General features: G+C 42.4%; 1 protein-coding gene across 1 annotated transcript in view; it reads right to left on the bottom strand.

Moving 5' to 3' along the window:
• LOC145415676 (uncharacterized) overlaps nucleotides 1-17852 on the bottom strand; it is a 561483-nt gene that overhangs the window by 449551 nt on the left and 94080 nt on the right. Inside the window, exon 18 of the mRNA XM_080284894.1 lies at nucleotides 9726-9868. Within this exon, the coding sequence (XP_080141020.1) occupies nucleotides 9726-9868 (143 nt within the window). The remainder of the gene's footprint in view (nucleotides 1-9725; nucleotides 9869-17852) is intronic.

Below are 17852 nucleotides of genomic sequence, written 5' to 3'. Positions count from 1 at the left end.
TGAATATCTGATCTACACAATCTCTTCCCTTCTTAAAACCTCCCTGTTCATCTCCAGCTAATTCCTCTGTTATTTCCCTAACTCTGTCAATAAGTATCCTACCATACACTTTTCCTATTACACTAAGAAGACAAATGCCCGTATGATTACCAAACACTTCTTTTTCCCTTTTCCTTTGTACTGGGAAATAATTATACCTGACTTCCAATCATCCAGGACTCTACCTTCCTCCCAGGCCAATCTGAAGATCTTCCACATCCATTCTACTACTATCTCTCCCCCATGCTTCAGCATTTCACCACACACTCCATCAATTCCTGAGGCTTCCTCATTGCATCCACAATTACCATCCTACTGATTTCTCCCTCTCTTCTCACATCCTTCCTTCTCCCGGCCATTCTCCAGCCACCTATACTCGCATTACTTTCAGTCTCTATGTTCAACAATTCCTTAATGTGTTCTCTCCATCTGCTCACTTTTTCTCCCATCTCCACTAGTAATCTACCATTTTTATTTTTCACTCCCTGACTAATTCCTGTGCCATCCTGTCTAACTATCCTTACCTCCTTCCAAAACATTTTCTTACATTCCCTCCATTTTACACTCAAATTCCTTCCAAATTCCTCATCCACTCTCTTCTTTCTCTTACTAACCTTTTCACCTCTCTCCTCCTCTCTACATATAACTCTCTCTTCCATCTCTCAGCTTCTTCCATGCCCCTGTTTCTCATCCACACACTATATGCTTTCTTCTTTTGTGCCACAGCCTGTTTCACTTCTTCATTCTACAGTGCTGTTCCCTGCATCCCCAATCGTCTTTTCTTCACCCCACACACCACCTCACGTGCTCCACAGACTTCCTCTGTGAGAATCTTGCACACACCTTCCATGTCCCCCGTCTGCTCCAATCCATATTTACCCAATCACTCCTTCACTTCTCTCTTATATTTTACCTTCTCTCCATCCTCTTGTAACCTTTCCACCCTCCTTGTATGAACTACTTCCTCCTGTCCTTCCCTTCTTCTATTTCTCCATTTCACTTGGACCTAGGTTCTCACCATCATTAAGTGGTAGTCAGAAAGCTCACTCCCCCAACCTCTACATGCTCTTGCATCCATTACACACCTTCTCATCCTTTCATCCACACACACATAATGAATCACTGCTTTCCATTCATTCAGTTCATCATCCACCCTTCTCATCACTCACCACATATACCTATGTATCATTTTGTGTCTGAAGTGGGTATTGGCTATCAACAACCCACTCCTGGCACAAAAGTCCACTAACGCACTGCCATTCTCATCCATCTCTGCAGATACACCCTACTCACCAACTACTTCATCCACCTTCACATTCCCTTCACTAAGAAAACAATGCATAAAAAAAATAAATAAATAAATAAACAAAAAACTACCAATCTGTACAGTACCTCTCCTAATATTGGCTGTTCTGAGGTCTTCTGGCTTTTTTTAGACAGCAAAGCACAAAATGAAATATATACAATAAAATCCTAAACACTGAGAAAACAATGTATAAAAAAAAAAAAATTCCAATATGCACAATACCCCTCCTATTTTTGACAGTGTTCTGCTGTCTTTCAGAAGTACTTAGACATCAAAACACACATGGGAATATTCAGTGTAATGCTACACACTAAGAAAGCAATGCATAAACAACAAAAGTCCACAAAAAATCATTGAATATGATGGTTGCAGTATTTTTAACCCTCTCAGGAATTCAAAAAATTTCTGAGACAGCAGTGCGTATGGATGATGAACTGAGTGAATTATTCTCTTTGAAGGTTGGGTTGAAACAGGGATGTGTCATGTCTCCATGGTTGTTCAATCTGTACATGGATGGGGTAATAAAAGAGGTATAAGGTACAGTAGGGTAGTGGATGTTAGAGTGGCCCTGGTGAGAGAGGGTAATGTTTGGAAACTCCCTGTACTGTTGTTTGCAGATGATACTGTGTTGTTGAGTGAAGACGAAGGGGGGCTGCAAGGCTTGGTGGATGAGTTTGGGAGAGTGTGTAAGAAATGGAATCTAAAGGTGAATGTAGGGAAGAGTAAAGTGATGGTCTTTGAGAGAGGTGAAGTCAGTGAATGTACAGCGAGGTTGGATGGAGAGGAATTGGAAAATGTGAGTACGTTTAAGTACTTGGATAGTGTGATGAGTAAGGATGGAGGTTTGGAGGGTGAAGTGCTTGAAAGGGTACAGCAGGGAAGAAGGTTGCTGGTTCCTTGAAAGCAGTGATAAGAAACAGGGAAGTGAGCATGGAAGTGAAAAAGTTACTACATGACAGTATTGCGATACCAACTAACGTATGGAAGTGAAGCTTGGACATTGTTGGAAGGACACAAGTCAAGAATGAGGGCAGTGGAAATGAGTTATTTAAGAGGAGCCTGTGGAGTCACATGGAGATATAGGCTGACAAATGAGGATATAAAGGAGCGTTGTGGTATGGATGTGGATGTGATAGGAAGCGTTAGGAGGAATACACTGAGGTGGTTTGGCCATGTGGAGAGGATGGAGGGTGAAAGACTGATGAAGAGAGTATATGTGAGTGAGGTGGAGGGGGGGAGAGGGAGGGGGAGGCTGAGGATGAGATGGAGGGATCGGGTGGAGAGGTATATGAGAGAGGGGGGTGTGAGTTGGGAGCAGGGCAGTGAAATGGCAGAGGACAGGGCGACGTGGAGGCGATTTGTTTGTGGCCACCCCGAACAGGATTGAGGCGTCTGGCGATAGACAGATAGACAGATTCTGAGACAGCAAAAGTGATGGCTGACTTCGTAGCATGAAGAAAAACATTTCTTTTAATTTCAATACAGGTTTACCTCGATATATGATACCCCTAGATGCAATACCCCAGCTTAATGGTGGAGGTAGAAATACCACCATACCCCCACCTAACGACGGCCAAACCCCAGTTTAACAATGGATTTTCATTTATTTTTTTTTATTATTTTGATGATATTTTAGACTAAAATTGTGTGTTTAGGTTGATTTATAAACTGTTTTTAAATTTAGATTAATGTGTTTTAGCCACAGGTGGAGTGAACATTACCATTTTGGAGTACAGTTTACCAAGCTTGACTTTTTCCAGAATTATATTCGACGATTTTCATATTTTATTTGTTGATTTTATTGAGTCATTTACAGGTGTTAGGTTAGCTTCTTTTACAGCTGTTGGGCCTTTTAGATCAGCTTTAAACTTGTTTTTGGACTCATTTGGGTGGGTTTAGGACTTGGTTGAGGCTAAATAATGCATCCCTATACTTTACATGTTAAATCTACCCCGAGATACAATACCCTGCTTAATGATGGGTTTTTACTTAACCAACTGCATCATTAAACCAGGGTATACCTGTATACTCCCTGGAAATTGGTTATATTGGTATAAATTGTACACCATAATGTTCACTGGTGTTTACACTATAAGATAAGTTAATAAAACACACCAAATTGATGAGTAATAGTACAAAAATGCAGTACGAATAAACTTGGAGAGTAAAAAATACCTTCAAATAACTTCCCAACATCCTAGCACAAAATTTTGCTTGCACTGTGTAACAGCTAAGCATAAGGTTTGATGCAGAATATCATGAGCTTTGTCATGGTGTTTTCAAAATTTTGATATGACCAATAGTATTAACAAAAAACTTTAAAATGATCACACAGGGATGGTGGGCGACACAAGGGTCTGGGAGGACTAAGGGAAAGTGAGGGAAATAAGGTGGGCAGCAGTAAGTATGGGGAGGGATGGAGGAGGGATGGGGGGGGAGGCAAGGGATGCTATGGAACTTTCACTGTTCGATGAGGAGGCAGATGGGCACTTTTGCTCTGCTGGTGGGTTAGGTTCTGTGTTACTCCTCTGAGGCTGGTACTTTCACTATTCGGTATGGACCCATACAGCTATTTTAGCTCAGCTTGTGGGTTACGCTCTGTTTTCCTTGTGTGCTGTTGGAATGTTATCAGTGATCAGAGTAGCCGGGAGATTTTGACCATTCAGTAGGGATCTGTACAGCCATTCTTGCTCAGCTTGTGGGTTAAGGTCCATTATCCACGTGTGGACAGAGAGGCTGGTGAACCATGGAATGGACTTTTTTTACTTTGTGGGCAGGTTGACCACCGAAGCCGCAACTTTTGTGTCCAGTTAGGGACAAATAAATTCGTATAGGGTTATAATAAGAGCCAAGGCCCATTGAGCAGATATGATTTCCTGTACACCAGAAAACCATTGAATATGCTGGGTGGCAACTATATACTGTAACCAAATTATGGCGCCTGGCAGATTAGTGGGCAATTAAGGCGCTCCAATTGGATTGAGTCTGTGCAGGTTTATATCCAAGGGAAGGTTGGGTTTATTGCCGACGTACTGCCACTCAAGGATGAGTGAGGCTGGTCACTCTCATCTTGAATGTCAAGACTAACTTGCCTAGCCCTGGACTCCTGTGCTCCTCATAGGGCAACACAGGATTTGATGATGGATGGATGAATGGATATATATATACAGGTCGTCCACACTATAACAGTGCGATGCATTTGGGAAAACCCACGGTTGAGCCGGGGTATCATAAACAGGGACGTTATAACAGAAAGTATAAGTATGCGTTGTGGAGCCATGGGATTTCCCCCCAAACCAGATCCAAAACCCATCTAAATGAGTCCAAAAGCAAGTTTCTAGCTCACCTATACCCCCAAATTGCTTTAAACCTAGGGAAACTAAGTCTAAAAGCAGTTTATAACTAGCCTAAACCCACAAACAAAATCTGAAAATCATCAAAAATAAGTCTGAACAAAAATCAAACTTAGTAAACTGTACCCCAAAATGACAGTGTTCACCTCAACTATGACTAAAACACATTAATTTAAGTCAAAAAACAGTTTAAAACTCAACCTAAACACAAAATTTAAATACAAAATATCATCAAAATTGGTTCAAAAAAACAAAACCCATCACATAACCAGGGACTAGCCATCGTTAGGCAGGGAAGGGTGTTAATTTTTTTTACACTGCTAAGGCGGGTATCACATAAAGGGGGATCATATAGTGGGATAAACCTATACAATGGAATCTTCTAAATCGTACGATCCTAAATAGCAGCTTCATTATATGTGACAACATCATGGAACAGTTTGCAATATCAGTAACTCACGGAAATTGCACAAAATTTGCAAATGCAGCTTCAGAAGTGATGCTTTTCTGATGCCTTGTGCAATACATGCCACCATTACCTCAAGCCCACGCGTCTAGCCGGGCATAAACCAATCACAGTCAAGCATGGCAATTACGAAACCAATCATATTCAAGCAGGGCAATTAGCCAATCACAGTGCATCCCTCCCACACCAAGCATGAAGGATGCGTGTGCTTGATGCCCTGGTGCCTGGTTCAGAGCACTAACTCCTCTCCGTTGTTAGTGTGTGGTTCTGGTGTGGTTTAGGAGAGGATTTTTTTTCCCCTAAGCTTCCTCTGCCTGCCCAGTGTTACCATGGCCAACTGTAATCCTCCTAAGCCTAAAACTTCTTTAAGGACGGGGAAGAAGAAGAGGGTTAGTCACTGACTTGATAAATATGACTGTATATGAATGCGTTGTCCTGGATGATTGCCTGAAGAGTGTACAGGTCTCCCCCGATATTCATGGGGGTTTGGGGACACAGACCTCCACGAATGAGGGAGGATCAGTAAATTTTGGACGCTCCCCCCAGAAAATGCCCATACAGCATCTAATTACCCCTGTAAGCCCCTAAAAACCATTTTAGGGTCCTCAAACCAGCATAAAACATCACAAACATATAATGTACTATAGTATACATTACAATCCTTTAATAATAAAAAGTTGTTAATGGGTATGGTTATAAGACTTTAGGGTAATTTTGTGGGAGCATAAGTTATAACACTAAAGGCATCAAAAATCGCACAAAATAAGGCAGTTATTCACTAACAGTATTGCACGCACTGCAATACAAGTTATTGTAACTTCCGCACATGTGAGAGAACTATAAGGCATAATAAAAATAGAAAGTTTGATGTTTGATGCCTGCGGGAGGTTGAAACCCTCACGACAGTGGCTGGGCAGAGAGTGAAACAAAGGCAGGGTGTCATGATGGCATGGCGGCTTTGTACGGGGGCGACTGGAAACGCGGGAATGTGCAGGAAGAGACTGATGCCGTGAATCAGCCTCGATGCTACCCCAAGGATTCTGATCTGTAAAATTTTTTCACGAGGGATGAACCCATGAATTTGTGGGAGCGCGAATGGCTGGTTTGCAAATCACGGGGATACCTGTAACTGTAAATGTGTACAAGGAGAAGGGTGATGCCATGGAAAGAGGAAATTATAGAGGCATAAAGCTTTTGACCACATAATGAAGGTAATGGAGAGACTTCTAAAAGGTATGATTAACCCGTACCATCCCAGGCATTTTTGCAATTTTATACCCACCCAATCTCGGACCAAAAACGGAAAATTTTTTTATTGCATAAAACAATCCAGAAGGACATATAAATCAAGGAAAGGCAAAAAAAAGTACACTCTGTAGGAGATATAAGAGCAGGATAGCCGTCTGTTGTGTTTTTAGCCCAGTTTCCCAAGCCGTGAGTGACGTTTTCCCACCCAGCTGGGCGGGATGAGAGAGAACCAGGTAGGAGAATAGGGGATTCCCTGTTCTCAATATCCTTTTCCACTGGCTCATATTCCTCCCCAGAAGTTATCCAGGTCTTCCTTTTCTGAAGAAACACTGAATGAAGGGACAGAAGGGTCCATGTAGCAATTTCAACAGCCTCCTCCAGCCCAATGAGGAGGAAAAATTGTGTGATTTTCACGACATTCTGACACTATGACGGACAGTGGCAAACTGATGTTATCCAGCCATGCAGAACCAAACTCAATACTACAATTGCTTGGACACAGTGTTGCCAGTACATTAAGCTACTCCTTAGCAAAAAATTAGTTAGATTGAAGCAGTTTGAGATGCGCTACAGTGCTCGAATTTTGCTGTTGGCACCATCACGTCACTGGGATTAATAGAGATGTTTTATACTGTCAGCACCATGCCGACAGCAGGATTGTAAGGGTTAAAGAATGAGTAGATACAGTTTGGGTTTCTGCCAGGCAAAGGGACCACTGATGCCATATTCATTGTTCAACAGTTTCAGGAAAACTATATGGGAAAGAAAAGGGATCTGCATTTTGTTTTTGCTGATCTCAAGAAGGCCTCTGACAGAGCCCCTCTAGGGTTGGTGAAGTGGGCAATGAGAGAGCTTGGGATCGAGAAGTGGCTGGTTAGGATGGTTATGGTTATGTATGTGGGTGCTCGCACCCAAGTAAGGGTGAATGGAGATATAAGCGATGACTTTTCCATGAATGTTGGTGTGCATCAGGAGTCAGTCTTGAGTCCTTTGTTGTTTAGCATGGTACTTGTAGCCCTCTCATATGACTTCAGAAATGAACTCCTGTGGGAGATGTTGTATGCTGATGATTTGGTGTTGATTGCAGAGAATGAAAGGGAGGTCAAGGAAAGGCTTAGGAAGTCGAGATATGGTATGGGGTACAAGGGCTTAAGAGTAAATGCAGATAAAATGAAAGTGATGGTATCTAGGACTGGTGGTGGTACTGTCAAAAAAGAGGGAGAGTGGCCATGTGCGTTACTGTCACAAGGGCGTGGCAAGTAATTCCATCTTGTGCAGTGTTTGTGAGAAGTGGGTGCATATGAGATGTTGTGGTATTAGAGGTAGTCTATCTATCTATCTATTTATCTACTGCCAGATGCCTTAATCCCACGAGGGGTGGCCACAAACAAATCGCCTCCACATCGTCCTGTTCCCCGCCATTTCACTACCCTGCTCCCAACTCACACCCCTCCCTCTCATATACCTCTCCACTCCATCCCTCCATCTCATCCTCAACCTCCCCTTCCCTCTCCCCCCCTCCACCTCACTCACATACACTCTCCTTGTCAGTCTCTCACCCTCCGTCCTCTCTACATGGCCAAACTATCTCAGTGTGTTCCTCCTAACGCTTCCTATTACATCCTCATCCACACCACGACACTCCTTTATATCCTCATTTGTCGGTCTGTCTCTTCATACGACTCCACAGGCCCCTCTTAAATAACTAATTTCCACTGCCCTCACTCTTGACTTCTGTCCTTCCAACAATGTCCAAGCTTCACTTCCATACGTTTGAGTTGGTATCACAATACCGTCAGGCAGTAACTTTTTCACTCCCATGCTCACTTCCCTATTTCTTATAACTGCTTTCATGGAACCAGCAACCTTTCTTCCTTGCTGTACCCTTTCAAGCACTTCACCCTCCAAACTTCCATCCTTACTCATCACACTACCCAAGTTCTTAAACACACTCACATTTTCCATTTCCTCACCAGCCAACCTCACTGTACATTCACTGACTTCACCTCTCTCAAAGACCATCACTTTACTCTTCCCTACGTTCACCTTTAGATTCCGTTTCTTACACACTCTCCCAAACTCATTCACCAAGCCTTTCAGCTCCCTTTCATCATCACTTAACAAAACAGTATCGTCTGCAAACAACAGTACAGGGAGTTTCCAAACACTACCCTCTCCCATTAGGGCCACTCCAACATCTTCTGCCCTACCTTGTATCTCTTTTATTACCCCATCCATGTACAGACTGAACAACCATGAAGACATGACACATCCCTGTTTGAACTCAACCTTCAAAGAGAAAAATTCACTCAGTTCACCATTCACGCGCACTGCAGCCGTAGCACCATCATACATACTCTTCACAGTATTCAACCACAGATTTACTTGAAAAATAATCGCAGACTCGCAGGGGAGGCGTGGGTGGTGGGGAGGCTGATAATCGGATTGGTACTTGAGAAAATGTCATATATGTATTCTACAATCGGTCGAAACTAATGAGGTTTCATGACGTAAATATGACATAATGATGTTACTACTGGTCGAGAAAAAAGGAGCATTACCATATGGCTTAGATTTTTCTGCAGCTGAAAACCATGTGGAAGGATTATAAGAGCCATGGTGAGGCAGCAAAGCCGTGCGGACAACCATAATGTTTGGAAGTACGTGTAGTTGTACTTCCAAAATTTTCTCGGTACCTCAATGGCTTTAAGAATAGAAGTACACATGTATTGCCAAATGCATTTTGGTAAAGAAGGGGTTAAAAGCTCAAAATGTAGTGAAATAATAATAACATTCTTAGTTAGGCTTGATATAGGCCTAACAAAGAATCAAGATCAAGATCACTAGGGATAAACAAACACAGACTGTTAAAAGAAAAATCCATTGAAATAAGTCATACTTTGCTCCCAACTCCATAGCCCTAAGTAATACTTGAAATGAAATTGCTGTGTAATGAGCTCCAAGAGATTTGACTCCAGTCTAGTTATATTTTTGGGCTAAGTCTAGTGGGATATAAATATTCTTTCTGCATATTTTTGTACAGTGTATAAGTGCTACTAGTACTGATGACTTTATATTATCAATGTTTATGTGGATGCTGTTAGCTAAGATGTAAGTTGGGTGCATTTTGGGAGGTTCCCCAGAAGGCTAGATCCAACAATGGGTACTACTAACCCTAACATAGTTAGGACAACTTTAGTATAATATTCCAGTTAAAAATATGTGATTATATTCAGTTGAGAGTGAGACAAATGAGTGTAATTATCCTAACAAGTTATCTTTATACAGTACACAAAAAAGTGAAAGCACTTACCTGCTGTTGAGGTCATTGATCTTTTCTTGCAGTTCATGTATATGAAGATTTTCACCCCCATTTGTAGTTCGTAAAAGATTCTGATACACTCGATTCTTTGTGTCAAGACTTGACTTGTAATACAACTGTCTTGAAAAGAAAGCCTGTAAAATATGTAACAGGTGTTATTTTATTATTATATTATAAACATGAAACTAATGATATTTGCAATTAATCCCACAACTGTAAAACAATATTACAATAGAAAATATAAATCAGTTTTAAATACAGTTTTTATACACACTGATTACTGCAACAAGAAATCACAGAAAACTGAAAATGATAACTATGAATTATATTTTCTTCCACAAATACATCTCAAACAGGATGATCACAGTACTGTGTGTATCAAAACAACTCACATTAACCAGCTAACAGTATTGGTAAAAATGCAAAAGCCAAGTACAGCTGACAGCAAACTCAGTGCAAATGCTCAGTTACTCACAGATGACTGGAAGACAATATGAGACAAAGAATACTATTCAAATGTGGCAAAAAATCGCTCTAGTATGGGTAAAGAGCTGGAAAATGGTAAATACAGTCTCTGTACCTAGGTATAAACCCCAATGCCCAATTTATGTTGCATAAAGCCACTGCTCAGTACTTCAGAGGCAGTCAGGTCGGGGTGTGGAATAAAGAAAGAATGATAACTTAAGGGTTCCTTTCTCCTCTCACTAATACTCCAATCAGTGAGCCTTACTCCAGATCCCTCACCCCAAGAACTGATGATGGAGGAGGTGGATTCATACAGAAGATACACAATACAGTATTGAACAAGGATACAAAGTCATTACAAAGTCCATGATGTAATGGGCACAATTTACCAACAAAAACTTTAAATAACATGTCTTGTCAATATTTTTAATGTTCTTTTTTAGATATTAATTAAATATACCACTGGTTGGTGGGGGTGCTCACCATCCACTCACTCAATGTAGTGCTACTCTCGGGCACCTGCCCTTTCCTCTCTTCTTTCCATCTTTCCTCTTCTGTCTTTCCTTCCTTCATTCTTTCCTCTTCCTTCTGTCTACTGGTGACTCTACACTGAATAACAAACCTAATGGTTTCCTATACACCAAGAAACCATTTACTATGCTGGGACATAACCATATAACCAAATTATGGCACCTGGTGGTTTAGTAGGCAGTTAAGGCACTCCAATCAGACTGGGCCAGTGCAAGTTTATATCCATGGAGTGGTTGGAGTTTACTGCTCACATAATGCCACTCAGGGATGAGTGAGGCTGGTCACTCTCATCTTAAATGGCAGGACCAATTTGCCTCACCCTGAGCTCCTATGCACTTCATGGGGCAACATTGGATTAGATAATGAATGAATGACTGAATTAAATATATCAGTATCATAAACCCTTTCACACTAAAATAATCATCAGTATTCATTACACTACATCTACTCAAATGAGTTTCATGACAGTTTTAGTCTTTCACATTTAATGAAGAAAAATTTACTCAGTAAAAGGATATTTCTATTAGCCAAAGAGCTAAAAACTGAATTATTAATCCTTTGATGCTGTTACTCATGCAACTGGAAATTCCCATCATTCAGACGATTCAGATCAGGTTTGCCTCTATCATTATGCTTGACAAGCATGATCTCAGGCCAGAAATGTCCCTGCCACTTTCATTTGTCATATTTCTTATTTATATATAGATATATAATTTATATATACAGTATATATATTTATATATATAAATATATATATATACACATATATATAAATATATATACATATACATATATATATATATATATATATATATATATATATATATATATACATTATATATATATATATATATATATACAGTGGAACCTCGGACCTCGAACGTCTCACATGTCGAACAAATCGGACCTCAACCAAAAAATTCAAGAAATTTTTGCTCCAGAGGTCGACCAAAATATCGGACCTCGACCAACCCGAACGTAGCCGAACAAAGGGAAGCTGGCCGACGGAGGACCCCAGCGACAAGCCGACCGACAGTCACACGTCCACATTTGTTGTTCGTCAACGTGGTCGTCCTGCTGTGCTTCACATTTTTCTTGATTCAGTGCAGTATTAGCCCCTAATAATGGCTCCAAAGAAAGCAAGTTCATCCAGTACCGCTAATGGGAGTGAAAAGAGGAAAGTAGTACGGAAAATAATTGAAGAAGTGGAAAAATTATTGCTTATCTTCATCAATGAGAAACAGTTAGCAGGAGACAGTGTTAGTGAGGATATAATTTGTGAAAAGGCAAGAGAAATATACAGTCACCTCGTAAAGGAAAGCCCTGGTACCAGTGCTGAAACTTAAATAGGTAAGCATCTGGGGTCTTGGAACGGATTAAAATGATTTACATTATTTCTTATTGGGAAAATTAGTTTGGTCCTCGACCAATTCGGTCCTGAAACAGCCTTCCAGAACGGATTGTGTTCGAGGACCGAGGTTCTACTGTATATATATATATATATATATATATATATATATATATATATATATATATACAGTGGAATTCCAAATTTCGATGGGCGTATGTACCTAAAAATCACTGCAAAATTCAAATCATCGAAATTTAAATTGAACTTCTTATGGGAAAAATTAGTTTGGGTCCGGGGCCTCCGAACCTAACTACCTAAAATCATGATTTTTTGCCCACACCCCCTGTAAACTTTATGAACTATAATTGTGGTTAAGTATGATAACTGTAGTTCTGCACTGTATTGCCATACTGTCAGCAAGTGTACACTTCGTGTATTTCTGCCCTTTCCTGTATTACCAATTCTCCTTTGGCTGCGAAGATTTAGAGTTGCTTGCCATCTTGAAACAGGTAAGTTGCAACGAAAATACAAAGAAAATACACACAACTAAATTGCAGTGAAATGCATGTCCACATGTGGAAGGTACAGACTGAAAGTGCAGCACCTGGCTGTACAGGGCTGGCTGCTGGCAGGACAGTAGCACGATGGCCACTGACAACAGAGCATCACCTTGCACATGGCTTGTTGTTGTTGGTGCCTACTCCCATCTGGGAGCACTTGTCCTTAAACAACATGACTATTCTTATTCTCAGTCTCTATTGTTCATTTCTATGTTGCTCCTTATATTCATAATTACCGTATTGCTCTTCGTTTCAGTATTCTGCCTACTGTATTTGCTACCACATGTAATTCATTTTGTTTTAGTATTTCTACTATTTGATTCTCTTCCTTTAATTTCTCTTGTTATATCTTCGAGTTATTAAAGTACTGATTAATTAATAATAAGTATATTTATAGAATGATGGGGAATCGTCCTGGGTGCAAATTGTCCTGATGGGAAATCGTCCATGTTTTGACGGGGAATTATCTGATGGCGAATTGACTTGATGGTGAATTGTCTCGGAACCATATCAACGTATGCTTCATATACCGTATGAATAAATGATGTTGATTTTCATTCTCTTCTTGACACATGTCACATACGATATTAGGTTTGGCTCATACTTTTTCTTATAATTTTCCTTCACTTCTAGCATTTTGGTTCACATAAAAAATATTATCTTTGCTTTTTTTGGTTGGAGTCTGGCCCTGAGAGCATCAAAATACGCGACTTTGCATCGAAAAGTAAGGTAGGCAGACCACTCCAAAATGCATCAAAATTTGATTCATCGAATTCTAAACTGTCGAAATTTGAGATTCCACTGTATGTATATACAGTAATCACTCTAATATCCGGACGCCCAATAACCGAACATCCCCACTACCCGGACCTTATCATCCTGGGATCCAACATTCCCAAAATGGTCCAACCCCCCCCCCCCAAAAAAAAAAAAAATCGATTTTTTGCCGTCCGTAATTTGAACTTGCCGCGCGCGCTGCGGGAGAGTATTGTTTTGGTTCGTGATTCCTCCGACGTTCGATAGAGCGCCGCTGCATCCTCCCCACTTCCCGCCTGTCTCTCACCGCGACTGGACCTACGCTCTTCGTAATGGCTGCCCACGTGCTCGCTTTTGTGGTGGTGCCGTACTTGCTGCAAGGCCTCCTGCTGCTCTCGGCCCTCCTCTTAGTGTGTGTGATGATGGCCCCGCCACCTGAGAAAAGGAAGAGAGTGGTGCTGACTCTGGAAAAGAAGAGGGAGATATTGGAGAAAGTTGATGCGGGTTGGTCTTCTTCACGCATTCTCCGCGAGTTTAACCTGGCCCGGTCGACTTTGTTCGATATCAAATGTTCCCGAGACAAACTCATGCAGTACACGGCTGACTTCTCGTCGAGAAGCAAACGTAACGTGGAAAGGAAGGTTATGTTTACCCCCAAGTTTGCAGAAATCGACCGATCCACATTAATTTGGTACCGACAGCAACGTGCAGCTGGTGTGATGGTACCTGGAACGGAGCTGAAGGCTGCTGCTGAGAAGTTTGCAAGGCTTCACGACGCCCTAGACTTCAAGGCATCCGAAGGTTGGCTCTTCGCGTTCAAGTTGCGACATGGCCTTACTAACCGTAAAGCACATGGCGAAGCATTGGACGCTAACGAGGATGGAGTTGACGAGTTTCGGCACAAGGTGAAAGGCTTGATCGACAGGGAGGGCCTCACTCTCGGTCAAGTCTATAACGCAGACGAAACTGGCCTATTCTATCGCTCGCTGCCAACGAACACTCTAGCCGATGAGACGGAGAAGCGTGTACCTGGCCGCAAGCTTTCTAAGGAACGGATATCTGCTTTGTGTTGTGTCAGTGCTAACGGCATGCACCGGCTTAAGCCCGTTGTTGTTGGCCGTGCAAAGCAGCCTCGGTGCCTTTGTGGGGTGATGGATGTCCTTCCTGTCATATGGTACCATTCTTTGAAAGCATGGTTCACAGCTGTGATTTTCAAAGACTGGTTTCACCGTCACTTCGTCAAGGAGGTCATCCAGTACCAGACGAAGACACTGGGAATCCCTCGCGACCAGGTAAAGGCTCTCCTTCTGCTCGACAATGCACCTGCCCACCTGTGCGACAAGGACTTGGTTGCTGAGAATGGCCGTATTAGGTGCATGTTTCTGCCACCTAATACGACTGCTCTTATTCAACCCATGGACCAAGGAGTGATCATGGCAACAAAGCGCCTGTACCATCGGAAGTTCCTGGACGAGGTGATGGTTGTTCTCGAGGACGAGGACGAGCGCAGGGAAGGACGTGACACTCGAGGCAAGTGGACTTTGGAAAACCTTCGCCGCTACAACATCAAGTCTGCGCTGTACAACTGGGCTAGTGCATGGAAGGAAGTCCCTGTGAAAACTCTTGAAAATGGTTGGTCTCATCTACTTCTCGGAACAGATGTGGAGTACGATTTTCTGGGCTTTGACGTGGATGACTTCCTTGCACGGCTACGTACGCACGGCGACTTTGTTGATGTGGACGATGTACGTGAGTGGTTGGACGACGACGAGGGCGATCCTGGGTATCAGACGTTGTCTGATATCGAGATCGCGTCTTCGGTTGCTGGTGTCAGTCCCGAACTTGAAGATTCCGACCACGAAGGCGACGATGATGCGGACTCCTCTCAGCAGGACACTACTCCAGCCATCCCCAAGCTGAGCGCACTCCGGGAACATCTAGAGTTCGTCCTAGACTACCTGGAACACACGGACTGCAACAGGGAGATGGGGCCCTTGGGACTCGTGGAGGAAGTGCGTGCTTTCCGGCAGCGCATCATCAATCGTCAGAATCGTCGGTCCTTGCGTCAGTCAACGATTGACAGTTTTTTCAGGCCCATGATCCCTGCTGTGCCAAGCCCTGGCTCCACTCCATTGCCTCCCCAAGACAGGCCCTCATGCACCGAGCCACAGCCCAGCACATCAGCTACAGTGGAGTCACCGCTCGATGTGAGTTTGCGGCTTTCGTCAGAGTCTTCTGTAGTCGGTACGCCATCACCACGACCCAGCGATGCACCCCTTGGTCGCCTGCCAGTGATACCCTCGGACTCTGACAGTGAATAAACAGCAAGAACTTCTCCACTAGACCACACGGGAATTTTGAGTGTTGTGCAGTGAAAAAAACGGTGTGTTGTGTTAAGGTTTTCGAAATGAGAGAAAAGACTCAGTGGAAACAAAATTTAACGTAACTAACCTTCTTTGTTTTGGCTTTGGAAAATAAAAAAAAATTGGGAAAAGTTTATGTGCAACACAAAATTAAAATGGAACATTATTTGGACTAAAGTGAACACTGTGAAGAGAACGGACTTCTGTGTGTTATTGACTAAGTTCAGTGCAAGACTTCAGGAAGAGTGTACCGCAAGTGCTTCAGGAAATCGTTCTTACTGTCAGAGTCCGAGAGGAGGCGGTTATTCATCGAGGTGGCCAGGGACTTGCTGTAAGTAGCCAGAATATTTCATATTGTACTTTTTTCCATACTATACTTACCAGAATGTTTCATACTGTACTTTTTTCCATACTATACTTACCACATGCATGTGCAGTAGGAATGTGTTTTTCAGAGTTAGGCTAGGTTAGGGTCCATAAGTAGCAGAATGTTTATTAATGTATGAACATACTTCTAAACCCTCATTTTATGTTTCTTCTGCATTTATTTCAGTCATTTATGTGCCTTATTGGTGTGATTTGGGTCTTAAATAGGAGCTATGCATGTCCAGAGGGAGTTGTATAGGTGTTTCTCTGAGTTAGGGTCCATAAGTACAAGTCCATAAGCTGGGGCCCAATATCCGGACGAAACCAATAACCGAACCTACCGATGGCTCTATTGATCCGGATATTGGAGGGATTACTGTATATATATATATATATATATATATATATATACTGTATGTATATATATATATATATATATATATATATATATATATATATATACAGTACTCGTCAGAAGTATCGAGCGCCCTGCGTCCCTCCTATGAAACAAACCTTTCAACATTGATAAAACATATAAATAATGCATTTTATTTAACTTTAGTGCTTCGTAGGGTATCCTTTACGCTTCTTCACGGACCTGAGACGTCTTGGAAGTGAAAGGGCGAGGCTCCTGAGGTGCTGGAGGGGTATTTTCTCCCAGGAGTCACGAATGGTGGTTTCCAGCTTAGGCAGAGAGCTCATGTCCTTCCCTTGGAGACTCTTCTTTACGAGGTACCAGAGGTTTTCAATCGGGTTGAGGTCTGGGCTATTTCCTGGCCAGTCTTTCATGAATGATACCTCGCAGTCACAAAGCCAGTTGGTGACCAATTTGGCCTTGTGAGCAGGTGCACCGTCCTGCTGAAACACTTGTGCACCTGTGAACTTGAAGGAGTCTGGTAAATGATCACACAGAAGCTCCAGGTAAACATCCTGATTCACTCTGACGTTCTTGGGAAGCACAACAAGCTTCCCCAAACCTCGACCAGAAAAACAACCCCATACCATGAGTGAATCAGGATGTTTAACTGTGCTTTCTACGTACCGTGGGTCAAGTGGGTCACTACCTTTGTGTTGGTACACATGTGCTCCTCTGTTACAGGTGACACTAAACGTTGCCTCATCAGACCACAACACTGACAACCATTGCTCCTCACCCCAGTTAAGATATTTATTAGCAAAGGCAAGCCTACGAAGTTGCTGTTTTTTTGTGAGAAGAGGCTTCTTCACAGGCCTGTGACTTGTGTAACCAAGTTCATGGACCCTATGAGACACTGTTCTCAGACACCTCGCCAAACACTTCCGGGTTGCTCTCCTTTATTTTCCTTGCACTCACACGAGGATTAAACTCCACTGCACGTTTTAAAACATTAACAGACCTTGGGGAAGTTTTCCTAGGCCTACCAGACCTTGGTTTCTTTGTGGGAACTTCACCACTGTTTTCCACTGGAAACCGCGCGCACCAACGACGCACTGTCGATCGTGCCACACCAACCAATTCACTAGTTTCTTTTGTTTGGTGGCCTGCCTCCTTTAGAGCAATGATCTGGGATATGATTTCACTTGATAGTTCACAGATAGGTGCCATAACAAAGTGTGAAAGCCAAAACACTGCGGGACACTCGGTAAAAAATGGCACAATTTGAGAGGGAGATGCGTCGGAGTTCCTCTCTCTCAGGCAGCCCGTGGGCAACTGAAGCGGGAACCAACCAGCGTGTCGGAAGGCCTC

Source organism: Coenobita brevimanus, chromosome 13, assembly GCF_032717465.1.
Source record: "Coenobita brevimanus isolate Jiangsu-jjx chromosome 13, ASM3271746v2, whole genome shotgun sequence".
Classification (NCBI taxonomy): Eukaryota; Metazoa; Arthropoda; class Malacostraca; order Decapoda; family Coenobitidae; genus Coenobita; species Coenobita brevimanus.
The sequence above is the reverse complement of the archived record's forward strand: the minus strand, read 5'-3'. Positions and strand labels throughout refer to the sequence as shown.